This window comes from Chrysochloris asiatica, unplaced genomic scaffold (assembly GCF_000296735.1).
Source record: "Chrysochloris asiatica unplaced genomic scaffold, ChrAsi1.0 scaffold00003, whole genome shotgun sequence".
NCBI lineage: Eukaryota > Metazoa > Chordata > Mammalia > Afrosoricida > Chrysochloridae > Chrysochloris > Chrysochloris asiatica.
This window is the reverse complement of record NW_006408521.1, coordinates 22,684,787-22,708,365: the sequence shown is the minus strand read 5'-3', so window position 1 is coordinate 22,708,365 and position 23,579 is coordinate 22,684,787. Positions and strand designations below refer to the sequence as shown.

General features: G+C 37.5%; 1 protein-coding gene across 3 annotated transcripts in view; it reads right to left on the bottom strand.

The window, feature by feature from the left end:
* The window catches only part of LCOR (ligand dependent nuclear receptor corepressor), a 142,501-nt gene that overhangs the window by 11,511 nt on the left and 107,411 nt on the right, over window positions 1-23,579 (bottom strand). For all 3 annotated transcript variants that reach the window (XM_006831194.1, XM_006831193.1, XM_006831195.1), the window contains exons 5-7: window positions 9,387-9,519; window positions 4,547-4,834; window positions 422-515 (exon numbers count right to left, since the gene is read on the bottom strand). In XM_006831194.1, coding sequence (XP_006831257.1) covers window positions 422-515; window positions 4,547-4,784 — 332 coding nt within the window. In that variant the 5' untranslated portion in view covers window positions 4,785-4,834; window positions 9,387-9,519. The remainder of the gene's footprint in view (window positions 1-421; window positions 516-4,546; window positions 4,835-9,386; window positions 9,520-23,579) is intronic.

The window sequence follows — 23,579 nt, the reverse complement described above, 5'->3', positions numbered from 1 at the left end:
AACACCACCAAACCAAAAAACTAATATACACACACTATCACAGATAACAAGTTAAATCCTAGCATCCAATTTTCAATCTAAAACTTCAACATACCCAATTCTGGCTTTACACCTTCACTTTGGAATTATGTAGCTAGGGTTTCACACTCCAAAACACTCAACAACAAAAGATTCAAAGACACAGTCTTGCCATATCCATAATTACTAACTGTATTAAACTGAGAAAATCTCCACTAGCCAATTTAGATTGTACAGATTATACTTCTGTGCTTGACACACTACACAACATTTTACCAAAGTCCCACCTATGACACTGTTACTTTAAAGGATTCATTATTAAAATACACAGGGAAGACTGGCATCAATCTTTGATAAATGATCTCTATAAATTTATCGAAAGCTATACAAGTATTTCCCTTACCCGTTCCCTTGAGTACTGGAGCAACCTGGAGAATGGCTCAGGGAAGTGCTGCCAGCACATGGACTTTTCTTAGTGGATAGATCAAGTACACCGTCTGTAGAGACACAAAGGAACACCTAAAGATATTAAAACCTGGGAGCAAATGTGAACTGTGTAGACTAAAATTAGGAAGGCAAGAGGTCTAGTCAACTGAACAGATATATTTGCCACATATGTATTTGAGTTATTGAATCAAATAATGTAATAAAATCAGCACAATTTTTCTTCCTGGAGCTACATAAATATAGCAGAGCATGTTACGTTGAATATCACAACTGGTAAGTGTTTTATTAATAGGGCAAAAAGAAAGCAGATCATAGATGTTAAGACAAATTGAGGTATTAGAAATACAAATTTAAGCTGCATAAGGTTCTAAACTAGAATTACTAGGCTTCGCTTCCTTAATTTACCTTAAGCAAAGCATATGACCTTTTAATATCTCACACATTTAACACACAAATGACAAAACCAAAACCGAAAGTATTCAAAAGTTTGATTCTAATTAAACTAGATGTATATACTATACAGTACAGTTGTATAAAATAACAGTTTATAATTTCGGTGGGCCTTAATTTCTCTTTGGATACATCTGTAAAAATACTGTATGTGTGGAGACAGTCTTTTGAAAAAATATGCATATTCAATAGTCACTGGAGAAATTTTTCAAAGGCAAGGTTTTTCCATTAGTAAGGTACTAAAATTGGTGGACAAAGTTTAGGAAAGGAAAGGAAATAATTAAACAGCCCTGATTTGATAAGTGCCATTTTTATTTAAGTTAAATCAAATAATAAATTCATGTTACTAATATATAAAATTAGAGTTCTGGTGTGGTGCTGTAGGATTAGCACTGTACTACTTAACCACAATGCCAGTGACTCAAAATCACCAGCCACTCCTTGAAAACCCTGTGCTGGGTCACTAAGAGTTGGAATAGATTCAATATCAATGTATGTGTACACATACACACACACACACACACACACACACACACACACACACACACATGAAACATCTTTTCTCCCTCAAATACTTTTTTCCTTACAGATATTATCTAGAAATCTCATGCTGCTGGTGTCAAGCATCGCTGAGTTGGTTCTGATTCATAGAGACTCTGCACAGGGTTTCCAAGAAATAGCTGGTGGGTTTGAACTACCAACTTTGTGATCCAGTGCTTATCCTACAATGCCACACCAGGACTCCAGAGTGTGGACTTTTAAAACTCCCACTGTTTCCAAGATTAACAGACAAAATTAATATTCAATGAAGCTGATTATCAAGGGGCCAGCAGAGAGGTTCTGTTATCTAGTTATGTTAAACATTGCTCAAGTACAAACCCTACTTATGACTTGTGTCTGAGGATACTGTAACTCTGTATTTTCATTCAGGTTGTTAGAAATGAGGAAGACAAAGAAACAAACAATAACATTTACATAAATCTAAATTCTGTTCCTTAGAAGCATGAGTATTTCTAAAAATATCATTGTAATTTTATGGAAACAAGTACCTTAATTCAAGTAGATTTCTAATACACAAATGTACTAAAAGTTTTCAATCAAAGACAGTACTATTTAAAGACTTTCAAGTACGTCTAATCAAACAGGAGTCTGGGTGTGGCAATGTAGGATAAGCACTGAACTGCTAACCATGAGGTCGGTGGTTCAAATTCACCAGCTGCTCCTCAGAAACACTATAGAGAGTGGCTATGAATTGGACTCAACTAGACGTCACTGAACAATAATCACCACAACCAAACAGGCAACATGGTTTAAGTCTACCAACAAACACTGAGATTAATGTTGAAAGTGCACTAAAGCTCTTCAAAGAAATGTAGTTTTAATCTTTTCACTTTTAGTCTATTCATAATAATCTTACAATCTAGTTACAATTTTTTTTAATAAAACATGCTGTCAACAAACATCTCAATTATACACAAGTGATAGTGAAATTTGATTAAATGGTCTCTTCATATGTTATCCCCCATTATCAATATAAACAGCCTTTAAATATAGCCTCTATGCTGTCATTTTTCTGTTGTAAACCTGAAGCTTTTAATGCAATATTCAGAGCAACAAGAGTTTTCACGAATAAAAATCAATTCGCATATGTATGAGGGATCCCCAATAAAACAGAGAAGAAAAAAAACTTGGCAAGTACGGTAAATAAAAATATGCTGGATAAATGTGAACCGTGGACAACCAGGAAATCTCCTGTTAGGAAATCTCTTGAAATCTGATTACTATTTATGCCACAGAAACAAGAAAAAGCAAAAGAAAACACTTAAAGAATATTTTATTAAGCAACTAAAGCTAGTCCATTACATGTAAGACCATCATTAAGTACTTAGGCTAAGAAAAGCTTAAAGAAGAGCTTTTAAAAAAAATAAATTTCTTTATTGCTAAAATACATTTATTTCTCACCAATAAATCCACACATCTCACAGCCTTTTAACACTTGTGAAATTTCTACAATAAAACATAGTCAGTACAGATATTACTAATTTATATAATCCATGATGGTTCAAACAGTAGCTGTGCTACTTCTTGAACGTTTAACCCTTCTTTGTGAAATTAAAGGTAAAATGAGATCATAAGCTATAGGAATATTTGATCTATTTAACAAAATAAGCACTGCAGGAATTTAAGAAACACTTTCTAACCTATTCAACTTATCCTCACCAATAAATTTTCTTTTGTAAATAATTATTTTTGTATATTTACAAAATATTGAATAAACTTAAAATTTACTTAATCCTAAAATGACTAGTCAAACTAGAGGCAGTCTCCAGATAGGAATGGCTGACTTGGGAACAATTCACACTTGTCCTTTGATGTTATGTAAATATATTTCACTTTGAAATGACTGAGACAACTCTGTTGTTGTTGCTAAGTGCCCTTGAGTTGGTTCCGACCCATAATGACCCTGTATAGGGTTTCTGAGAAGCAGCTGGTGAGCCTAAACCACCAGCCTTGTGGCTCAAGCCGACTTTGCAGTCTAGCGCATTAACCAGCAGCGCCACACCAAGACTCCAAGACAACTCTACTTGCAACAAATTCATCACAATCACTTTCACTTGCTGTATGTACAGCTTTTTAAACCACTGAAAGGGCTTTGAGTCTTTTCTTGCACTGAAGTTAGGCTAAACAAGAACTATATGCACCTGTTCTGACCTAGCTTCAAATTTGACTGAAAAACATTCTTGCTGTGTGTTGTGAGTGCCATTGAGTTTTTTGTGAGTCATAGAGGCCCTGAATAGGGTTTCCAAGGAGCAGCTAGTGGTACTTATCTTTATGTGCCATACACACACACAAAAGAATGGATATTTTTGTACCCTGGAGCCTGCCTGTACTTTAAACTTAACATTTCAATCAAAAGTGTGTTTTACTGTCTTCCCATTTAAAAGTTTCTGGCCCTAGTGAATTTCTTTTTACAAAGTGTAAGCAATATATATTTTTGCTTTAGGATCTTAATTGCAGAGTATAACCTACCCTAACAAGAAAAGGCAGGATTATTTCTCAGATGCTAATCTTGGGGTCCTGGTATAGCACTGTAAGGTAAGTACTGGACTACAAGGCTAGATTGACCTACAAAGTAGGTGGTTCAAACTCACCAGCAGCTCCTTGGAAACCCTATACAGGGTCACTATGAGTCAAAACTGACTGGATGGCACTTAACAACAACTATCTTAGACTGTGGGTATGGCATTGCAGGATAAACACTGGACCGCAAGGTTGATCTGAACCTCAAGGTGCAGGTTCAGACCCATCAGTCAAACCCTGGAAACTCTATACAGGGTTGCTATGAGTTGGAAGTGACTCAGCAGCACTTAACAACAACAACAACAACAATCTTAAACTATTGATGGACAAAGGAGAAACTGAATTTGTCATCACTAATACTAACTGTTGATGGGTAAGATAAACACTTTATCTGTGCTTTTCCATCATTTCTGCACAGTCAGGAATCATTTAAGAATCACATTCTTTTTCATTCTACTTTTGCTGCTGCTGCCCAACTTGCCAGTAATTTTTTTCTCTCCAAATTAAAGTATTCTGACTGAATAGAGGAGACCTTAACATCAAACCATACCTTGTTCGCTAGGTTCTGACTGAGACTTTTTGACAGTAAGGTCCAGAGGTGAGTCTTGGTCAGCCATGAGAAGTTTGCTGAGCACAGGGTTCTGAGTAGTTGCAGCCGTGGGAGAGGTGGTGACTGGAGATGCTTTCGGCAGGCTTTGGTTCTTTGTGCTATTGGGCTGGCTGGGGTCCTGAGTAGAGCTATTTTTTGAGGTATATTCAGCAGCAAATTGTTGGATCATTCGCTGCATGATCTCACGGGCCACTAGGGGAATATTGGGGTCGGAGACCCAGGGACTGTCTGTAAACAAAGATTTTATTTACTTTTAAGTGGGACAATATACTAAAAAGACAACTTTCAATCAAACATAAAATTAAAAATTTTTGAATATTTTAAAACTTCTAAGCCTATGAGTTCAGATTTTGAAAAAGAAAATTTTCATTAAAATATTTCTAAACATTTTCACCTAGGATAATGAGATTAAATTAAGGGATGACAAATAGTATATTGTGTGGGCAAGAATCACTTACCTGATACAGAAATCCCCAAATCTTTCTCTTATGAAAGAATTACTTTCCTGTTTATCACCTATAGATCACATCAGATTTCCCATAAATTTTTTTCTAGCCATCTCCTCCTAATTTTAAATAAAGGCCATATGAATTCACTGTTTTACTGATTTAGCACTGGAAGGGATCTTCAAAGTCATACAGGATAAAATCAAAGGGAAAATGTCTTGTAAAAATATTAATATCACAATCTATGATTACCACACTCTAACAGTTTCTCAAGTGAACAGAGACTATGTCTGTTTCCTGGGTACACTCAGCATCTAATCTTGCCTGGTGTAAAGTATGCATTCATAATAGTTGGGTAATAAATTGATGAACCAAATCTACCATTATCTTGAGTCCTAGTGTGGTACTGCGGGTTAATGTGCTGGACTGCAAAGTTGGGGGTTCAAATGTCAATGGTTCAAGCTCACCAGTCACTACTAGGAAACCATACGCAGAGTTGCTATGGGTCAGAACCAACCTGATGGCACTTAACAACAACAAATTGTCATCTTATTTTTTTACAAATGAGGTAAATGTGATCTAGCGCATGACTTGGTTAGGTCTGTAGCGCTTCTGATTAGAACTTGTCTCCTGATTCCCTATCACTTTAAGATGGCTATCATACATGTGCCAATAAACCCAGTTCCCACTGCTATAGAGTCAATTCTGATTCATAGCAACCTTAAAGGACAGAGCAGAACTGCCGCATAGGATTTCTAAGGCTGTCACTAGACTGCTAACCACGAGATCCAGTGACACAGAACGGCACACAACAACAATCTTTATGGAAACAGACTGCCACATCTTTCTCAGAGAAGCTTTGTTTTCTGGGTCTTTTGCAGATTTGGTATGCAAGGCAAATTACCCACAGAATTTTAGAGCTATAAGGAATTTAAGAAGTTGATTAATAAATTAAAAGACTGACAATTATTATTAAACTCTAAAGTCTCCACAAAAAATTAACTACCGAAGTCTCTCAGGACACCTGAGAACAATTTCTCTCCCCTTGAAGGGCAATATTCAATACCAGAAAATGTTTACATAAAGTTAGACTATTTATTTCCCTGGTGTTTAACAAGGCTTGCTCTACTAATAAGTCATTCCTGTTATATTAAGAAGTATTTATCCCTGATATCCTCCCTATAAATAAAGACTATGAGTATTCTCAAGGGTATAAGAACAAAGGTATTTAATTAGGTTAAAATTTTAAGTCCCTAGAATCATTGGCAATGGTTCCTTAAGTGTCTTAATAGAAATTCTAGTCATGCATTGTTTAATAAAATTTCTAGTGGGTTTTCTTATAAACATTCATTTAAATGTACAGCTAAGATCCATTTTTTCCTATGTAGCACTATTGTTATCTGCCATTGAGTCAGTTCTGACTCATAGCAACTCTGTGTCTCCAAGGGGCGGCTGGTGAGTTTGAACCCTCGACCTTGGGGTCCAGTGTTTTAACCCACAGCACCATACCAATAAGTTTGTACATAAATGTACAAAAGATTTTATATAATTTCAAGTTTTGATATATTAGTATATCTTTTTCCCCCTGTAAAACACAATACACAAAGAGGAAAGTTACCATATAGAAAATAAAATGAAATAAATCGAGATGTATCTGTGTTATATTAGAATAAACATAATTCAAAGTTTTGTTGAGACAAAGAATTTTAGGGGGAAAAAATCATAAATTTCAAATTTTGAGTTTTTTTATGCCTGCAGCATATTTCACCTCTTTGTTGAATGAATAAAACAACTAAGAAGCAAAATTTTTAATGTTTATGAATCAGGTGACATCCCTGCCACTTGAATTTCTACATATTATGAATGATTCTTTAACAGTTCGTTCTTTTAGTAATTTAAAAGGCCTTATCTATAATTACATCTATGCCTAGGGGAACACACATAGCTGAATCAAATGAAAGCAACAAACCAGATAAAAATTAGGAATACACTTATATACTACATCACAGCAACTGTGTATTTCAAAATACAAATCTAACATTTACAACACTTAAATTTTCAAACAGAAGGGACAAAACACAGTAAAAACCTGTGATTTTAACAGATGTAGAAGGTATTGTGTTGTTAAATTGGAATTTATTATATAGTGTATACCACAAAGCCTACTTTTATCTTTATATATGTTTCTGCGTATGCAATTTGTAATACTTGGAAACAAAGACTAAATTAGAGCATCTGGATTTTTTTTTAATCAAACTATCAGACTAAATAAATTACTTATCATATCCTTGCTTTTGGTATTATTCTGAAGGGTACTGATGGCTATCTTTGAGACAGTTCTAAAAAGATCTTTAAAAATAACAACAGTTCATTTCCCAAGCATCAGGCACCAGTTTATAGACAAATATACACACTTTACACACAATTTCAGAGGATTCGAATCCTCTTGAAGTCTATCTTGAGATCAATTCCAAGGTAAAAACACATACCCTAAATGTTGTGTGCACAAAAGCTTAATTCCTAAAAAAGGAAACTTGTAAAGGACCTAACTGAGAAACGAGATAGAATTTTTCTTTGGGAATCTTGCTCATGATGTTAACCTAAGAGAGGATGAAAAGTGGGAGGTTCCTTTATGGAAATTAGGGAGAGGAGTTCCTTCTTTTCAGATAATGAAGCCTGCTATACCATAACATGAAATCCTGGTGTGGCACTATAGGATAAGCAAAGTTGGTGGTTCAAACCTATATGGGATTGCTATGAGTCAGAAATAACTCGACAGCACGTAACAACAACAACATAGCACAACACACCACCAGACTCATGATTTAGTATATATCCTAATGGAGAAAAGATGGTTAAGATTTTTTTTTTTTGTTACTGACCTGAAAGAATTGACCTATCAGTAATTCATACTTTAAATGTGAATTGCTTTTGAATTGCTTTAATAAAGCAATCACATATTCATAAAACTAACCAAGAAATAGTATTGAAATTCAGGGTGATTTATGGGAAAGATGAACTGAGCATGAGAGCCTAGGCTGGAAGCTAGGTCAGAGTGCCAGGGAGTACAAAAAAAAAGAGAGAGTGTACTAAAAATTTAAGAATGCTTCGGAAAATGTAAAGCCTCAGAAACCCTATACAGGGTTGCTATGAGTCAGAACCGACTTGACAGCACTTAATTACAACAATAACAAGGGCTCTAAAGGAAGAAATTGAATGTACCTCTGAAACAAATAATCTCTCATGCAATTTTTTTATTGTCTATGACACTTCACCTCAGACTAAACTCAAACAAATAAATAATAAAGAAAATGGATTCACTGAGTCTGCTGGAAACTTTTTTTGAATGTATCATAACCTTTCTCTTGGAACCAGAGGTTAAGTGTACCTACAGAGTACAAACTTATTTAGAAAAAAATTTTTTTGAAGTAAAGACCAGAAATAAGGAGCTCTGGTAGCGTAGTGGTTACAAATCGGGCTGCGAACCTTAAGGTCAGTGGTTCGAAACTACCAGCTGCTCTGCGGGAGAAAGATGAGGCTTTCTACTCCCGTAAAGATTTACACCCTCGGAAACCCTATACAGGGTCGCTATGGGTTGGAACCGACTCGATGGCACATAACAACAACAACAACAAAGACCAGAAATAGATCTTAAGAAGAGAAGGTCTCCTTGGCTTACAGAAATTATGTTGCATGAGTAGGGGAAAAAAAAAAACAAAACTAAATTTATTCATGAGGAATTTCTAAGCCTCAGCATTTATGACTCAAGAACTTTCCAATTCTTATATACATTTATATTTTAGGAGAAATGTAAAATAAGCCTACAAAATAAGGAGAAAGATAAACTGGAAAATACAAAAGATCAAACTATTAAACGTCACCTCAAATATAGAAAGGTAAGTTATTATCATAAAAAGACTGTTCCTCTAATTTTAATTTAAAAAATTAACTTATTATATAAATGAGAATTAAATGCTGACAAATGTAATTCAAGATACAAATTTATAACTTATATTTTGTCTCTGAATGAACTTTCACTGAGTAAGCAGAAAAATTTTACAGTTGCTTTTATGATTACAAGTAATTAAAAGACAGAAAGGCTAATGCCTTACAATCTGAAAAATTTACCTAGCACCATCTCATTACAGTTAAAAAGAAAAAAAAAAAAAGGAGGTGGAGGGAGTGGGGCTTGTCTTATCCTATCACTAATTTGATCAAACAGAGGAATATAGAATGATGTTCTTAAGAGAAACTCTCTTGTAAAAATGACATTCAAATTAAGAGATTAATATAAGACAAGCAGATGCTAAATGTCATTCTTCATGGAAACCAACCTTTTCTATAAAAGACTGCATTGAGGAACTCTTCTGCTTGTCTCTCGAATCGAATGATTTTTGCTTGCTCTTGTTTAAGCAGAGCTTCTTGCCCAGCTCCCGAAGCTGGTTCATCCAGACCGACTAAGTGCCCCTGCAAAAATATTTGGTAAAGTATTTGCACAAAAATCTTGCCCCGTTAAACATCAAAAACAAAGGTGCATAACCAAAAACAAACTTTAACAGGTAAAACAAGTTAGTTTCATACAATTTAAGCTACTTTAAAACTTCAAATCAAAATAAGTATGTATTTCCACAAACATATAAAAACAAAATGAGTATAAACATATGCTTCAGAATGTTTTAAGTTCATGTCTTTATTACTTTTTTTAAATTACAGGTAAACTCATACCAAAATTCCCAAAGCGAAACTTTGAGCATTCAAATGTACTGGTTCTATTACATTAGAGCTCACTAACAACTCTGACAGAATGATTTTTTTAAATAATAAAAGAAGTATTAAATCTCAAACTTCATTTGACTTGAGGAACATATTAAGCTTGCCCTACTATTATGAAGTCTGTTTCTTCCAGACACAAAATACAAACATTTCAAAAAGGCCATTAGGAAATAAACTGAAAAGGAAGATAAAAGAATATATTTGAATTTATAATTCTGTCCTTTAGCAATGGTTTTGCAAACAATGGCTCTCAAACTCCTAGTGGGTTGTGAAGTTGATTTACTAGATCTAAAGTAGTGGCAGTGAATTGAAAGATCGGAGGTTCAAATCCACCAGTCACTCCTCAGAAGCCCTACAAAGGGGTTGCTATTAGTCAGAATGGACTCAGTAGCACTTAACAACAACAACAAAACAGCATTTGAAAAAAATTTAATGAAGTCCATATCTCAAGAAGCATGTAGTAAAGGTAAATATTTTTGTATCTTTTGTTATAGCTATGCTTGTGCATATTTTTACAATATGGAATATGAATCTCATCCAGAAGTTTCAAGATGCTATTCTAGACTATCTCAGAGACTCCCATCATTGGCTCTCAGACTGCAAGACAACTGGACTGACTCACAATGCTGATCACTTACTTCAACTCTTCAGCTATAGAATAATGAGAAGACTATTAATATGAGATTAAAAGTAAAACAAGGTGACTCTTTTAGGGATTCTTTACACATTACAGTGCATATAATTTACTTAATATCACTGCACTGTAGCAATACATGCATTCACTTCCATCCTGGAAATATTAAAAATGCTTGAAGTGATAAAAAGGAGACGCAAGTCAGCACAATGAAGTAAACTCAAGATTTTAAATAAATGTACTCAGTGATACTTGCAACTAGCTTTCTATGATTTCCACACCACCCAAACTGTTGTTTTCTTGTCAACAGTACAACCAAATTATATATTTTGCAAAGACACACTTAGTATCAAATACATTATAAACAAATAGTTTGTTTTTGTTGTTGTTATGTGCTGTGGAGTCGGTTCCGACTCATAGCGACCCTACACAGGGTTTCTGAGGTTGTAAATCTTTATGGGAGCAGAAATCCTCATCTTTCTCCCGCAGAACTGCTGGTAGTTTTGAACTGCTGACCTTGAGGTTCGTGTCCCGATTCGTAACCACTATGCTACCTGAGCTCCTTAAACAAATAGTTTACAATGGAGAATTCTCGTAAACTTGAACAGTCTCTGTTAACCTCTCTAAATACGGCACCATAATTTGTTTTTTAAATGTTTAAGCAAAATATGTTAATAAATAATTATTCATTGTGTTGCTAAGTGCTGATGAGTTGATTCCAACTCATAGCAACTCTGTACAGGGTTTCTGAGGAGCAGCTGGTGGGTCTGAACTATTGTGGTTTACAGATCCTATAGCATCACAGTAAGAACCTTCATTGTAGTTAAGTTGTATTTGCCAACTTTTTTTTTTTTTTTTTTACAGACTAAAGAAACTATTACAAAAGTAAAAGTAATTACATTAAAAAAAAATAAAACAGGCGTTAACAAATTTCTCCACTGTACTGTATATTGTGTCATTTAATTGACTTTAAATCATATGATATGTGGCATAAACTGTTCCTAACTAATTACTCCTATAGATTCAGTCAGTTAGAGTCAGACGTTTGTGAACAAATAGTTTTATTTACACTTGTTTTAATATACCATTCAGGTAACCTTCTAACCTAAAGCAAGCCAGAGCAACTAAGCTAGCACTCGGTACGCAGTTACCACATATTCCATATATACCACATACTCCAACCACACCAACTGTAACAACCTGAACTCTGAAATACACAGAATAACTTTTAGTTGATTCCTATCAATTATGGTCACATCTATTTGTTGTTTCTGAGAACAGCTTTATTAAGATGTAATCCACGTTAACATATTCAATTATTATCAAGTATTAAAACTCTATAGTTTTTAGTATGTTCACAGAGCTGTAGGACGATCACCACAATCCCAAATTTAGATAATTTTCATATCTCAAAAGGAAACTCTGTGTCTATTAACAGTTAATGCACATTCCCCAGACCCATCCATTCAACTATAAAAAAGCCAAAACGAAATGGACTGCTATTAGTTGATTCTGATTCATAGGGATCCTGTAGGGCAGAGTAGAACTGCTCACAGGATTCCCACAGTTGTAAATCTACAGAAGCAGACTGCCACACATTTCTCCTGTAAAGAAGGTGACAGACTGAAATCGCTCATCTTTTGGTTAGAAGCAGAATGCTTAACCGCTGTGGCACAAGGGTTCCTACCTCAACCATGGTGGTGGTAGTGGTTATGCACCGTGACATAGAGATCCTATATAGGGTTTCTGAGGTTGTAAATCTTTACGGGAGCAGAAAGCCTCATCTTTCTCCTGTGGAGTGGCTGGTGGACTAGAACTGCTAACCTTGCAGATAGCAGTCCATTACTTATCCTATAGAGTCACAGTACCTCTTTTGTGACTAAAGAATTCTTTATAGTGGACAGAGGGAATCATACAGTAAACTCCTTTTTTTAAAAAAAATTAACTTTTTATTGTGAATTGGGTGAAAGTTTATAGAGTAGATCGTTGGCTTTACATTAAAAAATTCATATTTTTTTTTCGTCTCACTGATTGCAGTCCCCACAATGTATCATCAAGTATCCTGCTTCCTCCCTGTGATTCCTGTTTCCATCTCTTCTTCTTTCCTAACCTTTCTGAACTTTGTCCTTGGGCAAATGCTGCCCTTTGATTTCAAATTCAAAAACCTATTCTAAGGTCTGAATATCTCCCTAGTGTTATTGTTGCCTTTATACATTTTTCTATTGTTTGACTAAAATTGAGTGATTTCATTGAGGGGAGCTCATTTCGAATCCTGAAGCATGACTAAGGACCATAGTCTTAATGAATTCTAATAGTCTCTTTTAGTCTGTTTTGTTCCACATTTTTCTCCCATTCTATCCAGGACCTTCTAATGTGATCCCTTTCGAAGCAGTTTGTAGTAGTATCTGAGCATCATCTCTTTCTTCTGTTCTTAGGGCTGTGTATACTCTTGTGTGGTACATTAGTCTACTGGACAAGTTGTTTCCACAAGTCTTCTATTTTCAGCACTTTTGTTTCCTCAGGACAGGGAGAAACTAACAACTACATACTAGAGGGCTGCTCACAAGCTTTGAAGACTGCAGTCATTGCTCACCAAAGCAGAATATAGAGAGCATTGTCTCTGTGGACTATGCTATGGCAACAGACTTTGGTGTCCTCACAAAGTGGTTCTGAGTCGCCAAGCCCAGCAATTTGTTTCCTCAAGGTGTCTGGTAATGTGCAAGACATTTCCATGACTATGTCCCATGTATGCTCCATCACATTGAAGGATATATGAGGAGAAGTCAAAAACTATCTGCACTCTTGCTGCAGAATTCATTTTAATCAAGTTTTAGAAAAGGTAAAACCATCATTTTTTGTTACATAATCTCCTTGCTTTTCAATACACTTTGCCCATCTGTCAATAAGCTTTCACATTCTCTTATTAAACAATGTTTTTGGATGCACTGCCAGCCATGAATGCACCGCTGTCTTCACTTATTTATCAGAGGACAATCTTTGTCCTTGAAGGGCTGTTTTCAGGGGATTAAACAGGTAAAAGTCCAATGGAACAAGAGAAGGACTATAGGGTGAATGCTTTAACACCTCAATACGAACTGTTTGCAGATTGTCAACAGTGTGGGCAAAGTGTGCAGATGTACACTGTCATGCAAGATTACAACGTCCTTGGATAGCAGTAGCAGTCCTTTGCATTTAATATTTAAGTTTAGGCTTCAGCTCTTTAGTCAGCATCTCACTGTAATGAACACTGCTAATTGTTGAACCTTTTTCCTGATAATGTTTCAATACAGTCCCTTGAGAATCCAAGAAAACTGTAAGCATTTATTTTCCAGCTGAAGGTTGACTTTTGAACCTTTTCTTGGTTGGTGATTGAGGATCATCTGCTGATTAGTCTCAGGATCATAGTGATGAATCTATGACTTGTCACCAGGAATAATATTTTTAAAGAAACTTTTACGTTCCTTCAAGCATCATCAGTCCAAACGCTTATGTTTATGCTCTTCTGTGAGTTGTTTCAGTTCGCATCTTGCACAAACTTTTTGAAACCCAAGTCTGTCGTGGATTATTTCATAGGCAGAGCCATGGGAAATATGTCACTTGTCTATTAAACAGAATCATTTCATGTGCATGCTCAATGTTGTCATCGGCTATGGCCTTGGAGAGGCAATTTCATATAACTGGAGTGCGGATAACTTTTTTATCCATTCTCCTATTTACAGAAAAGGTAGATCTTCATGTATACACATCCTCTGTCAAACCTATATATATTTGTTAAGTACATTCCCATTCTCCCTCCCACACCTGTATGTCTATCCATGAATCTACTAGTTGTTACTGTTGTGTGCTGTTGAGTTGGTTTTGATTAATAGTGACTCTGAGCGTAGTGGTTACGAATCGGGCTGCTAACCTTAAGGCCAGCCGCTCCGCGGGAGAAAGATGAGGTGTTCTGCTCCCGTAAAGATTTACAGCCTTGGAAACCCTGTACAGGGTCGCTATGGGTCGGATCCGACTCGATGGCACTTAACAACAACAACACAGGAGTACTGGTGTGGCTCTGTGGGTTAATGAGCTGGACTGCACAATTGATTTGAACTGCAAGGTCGGCAGTTCAAGCTCACCAGCCATTCCTCAGAAGAACTACACAGGGTTGCTATGGGACGGAACCGAATTGACAGCACTTAATAACAACAACAACAGGGCTGCCAAGGAGCAGCTGGTGCGTTTCAACTGCTGACTATGTGATTCACCATATAGTGCTTATCCTACTGCACCACACATACCAGGTTACTAAGAGTCAGAGCTACTCACATAGATCACTGTTATTACAGGACTGTATATATAATATTTACCTCTGTTGCCTTTAACTATTGAACTCTCCCTAGTGTATTTCCCTGCTTCCATCTTTTTTTTTTTGGTAAACTCCCTCTTATATTGCACAATGCCTTCCCCTTCACCCCAGTTAACACATGTGGTAGCTCCATATAATAAATATTGGACTGTGAACCAAAAGGTCTGAGGTTTGAGCCTGACAAGCAGCTCAGTGGTAGAAAGATGAGTCATTCATAAAAGGACATGAGTTCACTATTGTAAAAAGACAAAAGTTTTTCACACAAAAAGAATCATTCTGTCATAGTTAGCAGGGATTGAAGGGGAAGTCACTGACTAGAGAGTATAAGTGCCATCAACTGAAAGAGACTTTGCATAGGGTTCTTGAAGACTTTAAATCTTCACGGGAGCAGAAAGCCATTTTCCACAGTGGTTTTTTCATTTTGCAGTCCCAACAGCAGCGCTCAAATCTCTCAACACCCTCACCACTATTTGTTGTTTTTTCTGCTTTTTTGAACTTTGCTATTTATGTTGGGGTAAGATGGCATCTCGTTGTTGTTTTGATTTGTTACCTCTCTAATGGCTAATGATCATGAGCATTTCTTCATTTGTTTTTGGGCCACCTGAATACCTACTTTGGTGAAGTGTGTCAGTTCATGTTTTCTACCCAATTTTAATAGGATTATTTGTCTTGCTGAGATAGTGAAGTTTTCTATAAACTTAAGAGATAAATCCTTGTCCAACATGCCATTGCAAAAAAAAAAAAAAAATTGCATTTCCCAATCTATGGTTTCTCTTTTCACTTATTTTGTTAAGAAAAAAAAAAATTTAATGCACATTGTATCACTTTTAGGAGGTTGTGTGTTTTCAGTTATGTTTGATAGTGTATTTAGTTTAGCATCCCAAAGTTTGCCCCTTTTTTGCACTGATGATCTTTATAGTTCTAGGTTTTACAGTTCATTTTTATATATGGTGTCAGACATGGGTAAGAAAGCTTCATTATTCTGCAATTTTGCCAGTACCATTTGTTAAAGACGAATTCCTTATGTGGAGTTGTGAGTTAATGCGCTGGGCTGCAAAAATCAGTTTGAACCACAAGGTTGGTGGTTCAAAGTCACCAGCTACTCCTTGGAAACCCTATACGGGGAGGGTTGTTATGGGTTGGCACCAACTTGATGGCACTTAACAACAACATCAACTTGTTAAAAAGATGATCTCTTCCCTATTTAATGTGTCTCAGCCCTTAGTCAAAGATGGCTATCCGCAGGCAGATGGATACTTTGGGTTCTCAATTCTATTCCATGGGTCAATGTGCCTGTGGCTGTACTGCTGCTGTGTAGTATGTGTGCTTCTGCTTTTTTTTTTTTGCCTTTATGTATGATGCATTTAAAGTTCATCCAAGTTACAGCATGTATAGAAAGTAATTCAAGAATCAGTCACTTACTTTCATTGCAGCATTATTATAATAGCATAAGATGTAAACAACCTAAGTGCCCATCAATGGATGAACGGATAAAGCAATTCCGTGTACGACTGAGTATTATGCAGTTATAAAAAAGTCCTGGTTAATATTATGCAGCTATTAAAAACGTCCACGGTGCTGTGGGTTAATGCATTGGACTGCAAGGTCTGTTTGAACCACAAGGTCGGTGGTTCAAGCTTACCTAGCTACTCCAAGGAAACCCTATACAGGTTTGCGATGAGTCGGAACTGACTAGACAGCACTTAACAAAAACAAAAAGCAAATAATAATGAGGAGTCTAAGAAGCATCTTATAGCATGCATCTGGAGGCTATTATGCTGAGTGAAATATGTCAATTGCATGGACTCCTAGTGTGGAGCTGTAGGATAAGCTCTGGACTGCTAATCACAAGGTCGGCAATTCAAAGCCCCCCAGATGATCCTCCGAAACCGTATACAGTGTCGACATGAGTTGGAACCAACTTGATGGCATAACAACAACAATGGTTTCCCTAGTAAACAAAGTACACACAGAAAGCAATGTTCTTTGACAGTTACCAGGATGGAACGGAAAAGGGTGGCAATTACTTTCTAGATAGTGATTCTTGTTTTTAGTGAGGTGAAAGGCAACATGGATGAAGTCTACACAAACTGATCAAGGTAAATTCTGAAGACACTCGGAAGGATAGAAGAAAAGGAAACAATTTTCGGAAATGCTATAGCAAACACAATAGTGGTTACTAATCGGGCTGCGAACCTCAAGGTCAGCAGTTCGAAACTACCAGCTGTTCCGCAGGAGATAGATGAGGCTTTCTGCTCCCATAAAGATTTGCAGCCTCTGAAACCCTGTACAGGGTTCACTATGAGTCAGAACAGACTCTACAGCACATAACTACTGCCACCACAGCAAACACAATTTTGTAACAAGAGTTGTTGTTGTTGGGTGCCATCGAGTCGGTACCGACTCATAGCAACCCTATGCACAACAGAAAGAAGCACTGCCCGGTCCTGGGCCAACCTCACAATTGTTGCTACACTTGAGCCCACTGATACTGCCACTTTGCCAATCCACCTCGCTGGGGGTCTTCCTCTTTTTCTCTGACCCTACACCTTACCAAATATGGTATCTTTCTCCAGCGAATGGTCCCTCACGAGTAATAACTACCAAAAAATGTGTGGCTACTACATAGGTAAATACATACACACACACACAGGTATATATGAAGGCATATGCAAGAAAACAAATGAACATATAGGTATATTCCTATGCCTACATATGCTACATATGTGCTACATACACACACATATAAATATTCTGGTATAGCACTGTGGACCAGCACTGGATTGTGAACCACAAAGTCAACAGTTCAAACCCACCAGCTGCTCCTTAGAAACCCTATACAAGGTTGCTATGAGTCAGACCCAATTTGATGGCGCTTAACAACAGCATATATATCATAAAGCATATAGGGGTAGAGCTATGGAAACTCCCTAGACATAACTAAACAACTCGTGTGATTGGATTAAAAGACTCAGAACCATAGCCTCATGGGACAACTTAGTCAACTGGCAAAACGTAGTTCATAAAATTAATGTTTTAATTTGGTGAGCAGTGTATGTGTGTGTGTGTTTCTTATAAGCTTGTGAGCAGCTATCTAAGATAAAACTACTGGTCTCTGAAACAAAAGAGAATGACGGAAACCACAGACTCAAAGAAGAAACTGGTCCAAACAGCCCACATAAACAACAGTCTCTTCTAACTTGAGACAAAAAGAACTAAATGGTGCCCAGCTACCACTACTGACCATTCTGAACAGTTACACAACAAAAGGTCCCAGATAGAATGGGAGCAAAAAGTAAAAAACTTAATATTCCTAAAAAAGGCTAGACCTACTGGATCAATGGAGAGGAAAGGAACTTGAGTTTTTGCCTTAACATAATCTTTGAACTTGGAAATCAAGCTATTTCTGGAGGTCACTTTTCAGGCACTGAGATAATGTGCTCCTTTAAACAGTCAACTGTTTGTGGTCAACATTTGCCCCAAAACATGAGAAGACAGGGTGGGGAAGGCAAGCCAGATGAATGGAAACAGAACCAATAGAATGGAAATAATAAGAATGCGGATCCAGTTTGGGATACAGTTCCAAAACTGTAAAATGGGAACTTAATTTGCTATGTAAATTTTCACCTAAAACACATATAATAAGTGATATCTTTCAAATAAATAGTCAATGTTCTAGAAATTTATAATTGTGTGTTCTTTTATGACCTTTAATTAAAATTCTGTAGCTTATTCACATAGTTCCCAATTATTAATTCTGTATTTTTATTGTTCTCACGGAAAGGATTTTTTATTGTTATTGCTGGTATAAGCGAAGAATGGATGTGTGTGTGTGTGTGTGTGTGTGTGTGTGTGTAACTTAATTTTGTATACAGCTTTCAGAGGAAAGCAAAGGTCATCTATCTTCACTTACTATGCTCTCTGGTACCCTCACCAGTTTGCGCCAATTTTTCTGTAATCTTTTTCTGGTAATTTCTTTCCAGGAAGCTGTGGGGGTGGGGGGTGGGGGTGGAGAGATAGAGAGGAAAAAGAGAGTTGCAGAAGCCACCATGATCATCACCCAAAACGGAAGACGATACTACATGGGATTCCTGGATTACCTCCAGAGTAAAGCTCTCAAGTTCTTTATCAAGCTTTCAGTCATCTCCACCTCTATGACCTAGATGATATACCCTTTTTCAGCGAATTACTACTGTATACCCAAAAGATGTTTTTAAATAAGATGCTTTTGTTGTATATATTCTCTACAATGTGAAGTACCTATCTGCACTACAAGAAATGCTAGAGGAAGTTCTTCAAATTTAAGGGCAATGACACAATAAAAATACTAAGAGAAATTAAAGGAAGCATAAGTAAATGTGAGTTATACCATGATCATAAACTGGAAAACAATATTGTTATTGTGGGATGTGGCAACCCTCTTTGAAGTGACACGCAAAACCATATACTCTTAAATCAAAATTATTAAATATTTAGAAGAAAATGTATGATTTTGTGTGTGAATTAGGCAAAAATTTCTTGATATAAAAAATTCAAATATATTATGAAAAAATATTGGTAAAATAGACATCACAGAAATAAGAAACATGCTTTTCAAAAGATTAAAGGCAAATCACAGACTAGGAGAAAATATTTACATATATATCACACCAAAGAGTTGCATGCAAAACATCTAAAGAAATACTGGAGTTTTGGTGTGACATTGTAGGATAAGCACTCAAACACAGGGTTGACTTGAACCCCAAGGTTGGCAGTTCAAACCCACCAGCCGCTCCTAAGAAACCCTATATAGGGTCACTATGAGTCAGCACTACTCGATGGCACTTAACGACAACACAGAAATGTTACAACTTAATAAATAATTGTTGCTGTTAAGTGCCGTCAAGTGAGTTCTGACGCATAGTGACCCTGTATAGTGTTTCAGAGAAGCAGCTGGTGAACTTGAACAGCTGACCTTGCAGTTCACATTAACCCACAGCACCATACCAAGTAGCTTTAAGGGGGAAGAAAAGGGGGGGGGGGCAACAGATTCAAACAAATACTTCACAAAATGTATACAGAGAAAGACATTTAACATTATTAGTCTTCAGGAAACTAGAAATTAAAATAACAAAGACACATCAGTAAAAAAAAAGATGGACAATACCAAACGCTGGCAAGATGTGGAACTCTTAAGTTACTAATGGGAATGAAAATGGTCCCATCACTTTGGAAAACCTCAAGGTAGTATTTTATGAAGTTTAACATAAAACTTACAATGGTGGACATGTAAGTGTCACAGAAGTATGATTACCGAAAAGCTTGTAAGTCTTCAGCCTATAACTGGATTAGCTCAAAGGGGAACTAGAATTTACCCAGGGAAATTGACTTTTTGTCAAGCCTTTACAGTATGAGACCTTAGGTGAAATCCTGAGCCCCATTCAGAATGTTCTTGAAAAGACATGCAGATCAACCCAGAACAGCTGGGATAAAAGAAGATTCTGATTGAAAGAAAGACCAGCATAAAAAAAGGCAGACTGTTTGGCTGTTGCAACATCAAGCAAGCTGTTTGCTCTTGACACATCAAGGAAAGAAAAGTCAGCGCATCAGGGAAAAACCTCTTTCAAAGACTGAAACTCAAAGGGAACCCACAAGCAGTCTAGTATACTCAATGGTGACAACCCTGATTTATCTGAGAAGTGGGGTAAATGCAGCAATGGGCTTAGTTAGGCCATGTTCTACTGACACCCATCAACCTTGAGATGAGAGAGAGAAGAGGAAGGATTGGCTGGTCTGAAAGTTAAGGAGATGTGTGAACTCCTGAGTCCATGGGTACTGATCTAGACACCGGGAGCTACAGCTGAGAGTGAAGTGGCCAGCTGGTCCAAAGTGTGGGGAGGCATGCGTGAACCCCCAAACTTACAGCTAGTACCCATTTGACCTAGCTTGGATGGCTAGCTGACCAGAACATGACCACATGAAGATAAAGATGCTTGACAATGTGAGCAAGTATAAATTACTGCATTTTGGTGAACTGGACCTTTGCTTGTGGATGCAGTTGCTCAAAATTCCAACAGAAATGGAAGGATTCTTCATATCAAGGATCAAGCTTGTTTCCTCAGTGCACTGGGTGGATAGGAATGGGCAATTCAGACACTGGTTATCAATAATGGGAGCTATAAAAGCACAAGGTGGCTGGCTTACAAGCTTTCCTAAGTGTGAAGATAAGGTCGTAGAATTCCCTCACTGAATAGTTTTCGTCTTTTCCATAGGACCTGGTGAAAGGGAATGGGGGATGATGGTGATAGGATTCTATAATTCAATTCTAATTGTTAGCATGATTAATTGAGATTGTCACAACTGTAATTGTAGAGGATGTATAACTCAAAGGGGGAGTAATTTATCTTTCACTTCAGGAACAGAGGATCCCAGGACCATCAAGAAGGAAGAGCATGAGAGGAGCGTGAGATCCCATCTAGGAAAAACGGCAATGGCAGAGATGGTGGTAGAGGCGATAGCACAGAGGAACAGAGCAGCTGTGGGTGACAGGCCCCTGGACTGAGAAAGGCTGTGTGCCTGCAGGTAGGAGGCAGGCTTGCAAAATGTGCCCTTGGAATATTTAAATGAATATATATATATATATATCAATGGAGAAAAGATTGAAGTTGCCAAGGACTTCATTCTTCTTGGATCAACTATCAACACTCGCGGAAGCAGCAGTCAAGAGATCAGACGACGTATTGCATTGGGCAAATCTGCTGCACAGGAACTTTATAAGTATTGAAGAACAGAGATGTCAGCTTGAGGACTAAGGTGCGCCTGACCCAGGCCATGGTGTTTTCAAAAGTATCATATGGATGCGAAAGCTGGACAGTGAATAAGGAAGATCGTAGAAGAATTGATGCCTTTGAGTTGTGGTGTTGGAGGAGAACACTGAACGTGTCATGGACTACCAAAAGAACCAATAGATCTGTTTTGGAAGAAGTGCAGCCAGAGTGCTCCTTGGAGGCCAGGATGGCTAAGCTTCTTCTCTCCTACTTTGGACATATTGTCCAGAGGAAACAATCGTTGGAGAAGGATGTCATGCTGGGTAGGGTGGAGGGTCAGGGAAAAAGAGGAAGACCTCTAACGAGATGGATCAGCCAGGTGGCATCATTGATGGACTCAAGTGTGGCAGCGGTAGTGAGGTTGGCCCAGGATCGGACATTGTTTCGTTCTGCTGTGCATGGGGTCGCTATGAGTCAGTTCTGACTCGATGGTACCTGACAATTTTGTTTTAAACGTATACATTTCTTGTTTTGTATGTATACAAGGAGCTCTGGTAGCACAGTGGTTATGAGTCAGGCTGCTAACCTCGTGGTCAACAGTTAGAAACTACCAGCAGTTCCACAGGAGGAAGATGAGGCTGGCTTTCTGCTCCTATAAAGATTTACAGCCTCAGAAACCCTATATAGTGTCACTGAGTCGGAACCCGACTATATGGCACACCACCACCATGTATACATTCAAGATTTTTGATTTGTTGAGCGGTGAAAAGATGCAAAAGGGAAGTCACAAGGAGAAGAATAACTGTTGTTGCACAGAGGGGATTAAGTTGAAGCAAAATGAATCAGTAAGATAAAGCAAAACATAGGATTGGTTGAAGGTAAAGCCAAAGTCTTATTTGTTAACCTTCACTCAAATCTCAGGAAGTTCAAAAACTAAACACACACACATAAAAATCTTAAAATGGTTGTGACTGGTGGTTATATGCCCTGGAGTAAATTCCAACTCACAGTGACCCTGTATAGGGTTTCCATGGCTGTAAATCTTTATTAGAATAGAAAGCCTCATTTTTCTCCAGAGGTGCAATTAGAAGATTACCTGAATCTCAACTGTCCTGGTAGTTATACACTGCATATATTTACCAAAAACCATTAAACTGTACTCATAAATATATATATTTTGTTGTATGTAATTGTTACCTCAATTTAAAAACAGCTGTAGATTTAGTGTCCTGATTTGGGCAACTGTATTATGGTGTTTTAATAAGTGGACATCCTTATTCTTAGGAAACATACAATGAAGTATTTAGGAGTAAAAAGGTATGAAGGGAGGACTTCTGATTTGGGGGCGGGAGAAGCAGAGACAGGTAGTAGAGGGTCCTCGAAAACCAGAGAAGGTGCTTTCCTGGAACAGCTCCAGAGTTTTGGATCTAATATAAGTTGCGTCAGTTTCCCACACCCTGTGGTGGAGAAATCTAATTGTGGAAGGAAAGTACCGTGATTTCTGAATTGATCAGGACACTCCTTGCAGGCCCCTCAGCCTGAGCTGAGATCAGAGGGTAGAGCCACAGACAGGCCGACAGAGGGATACAGAGCTAAAAACCACAGAGTGGCATCTGGAAAAATAGGTGTGATGGATTTTACACTTTTCTTTCCTCCTCTCCCCCATCACACCCTCACTGTCCAGCCTGGACACCTTCAGGTGGATGGGAGTGCACCCCCAAAAGGATCCTGCATTGCTCCCACATTTTCCTAGGGCACAGGGAGGAAGTCCCTGGGAGCCACATTGGTCCCACAGGCTGATCCTTTGGCTGCTTCTTAAGACGTCTGACTCTGGGACTCAACCCTAAAGTTGACCTGACAGGACCCTTTATTTCTGCCTTCCAAGCAAGAAACAACAGGTCTGGCCATACAGCCAAACAGTATGTACACCTTGTAAAACCCCAACATACAGGCAAGAACCAACACCAACTACTATATACAAGAATTCCGCTATTTTGAGAATTAAGCTGTGCATATGCAGATACCT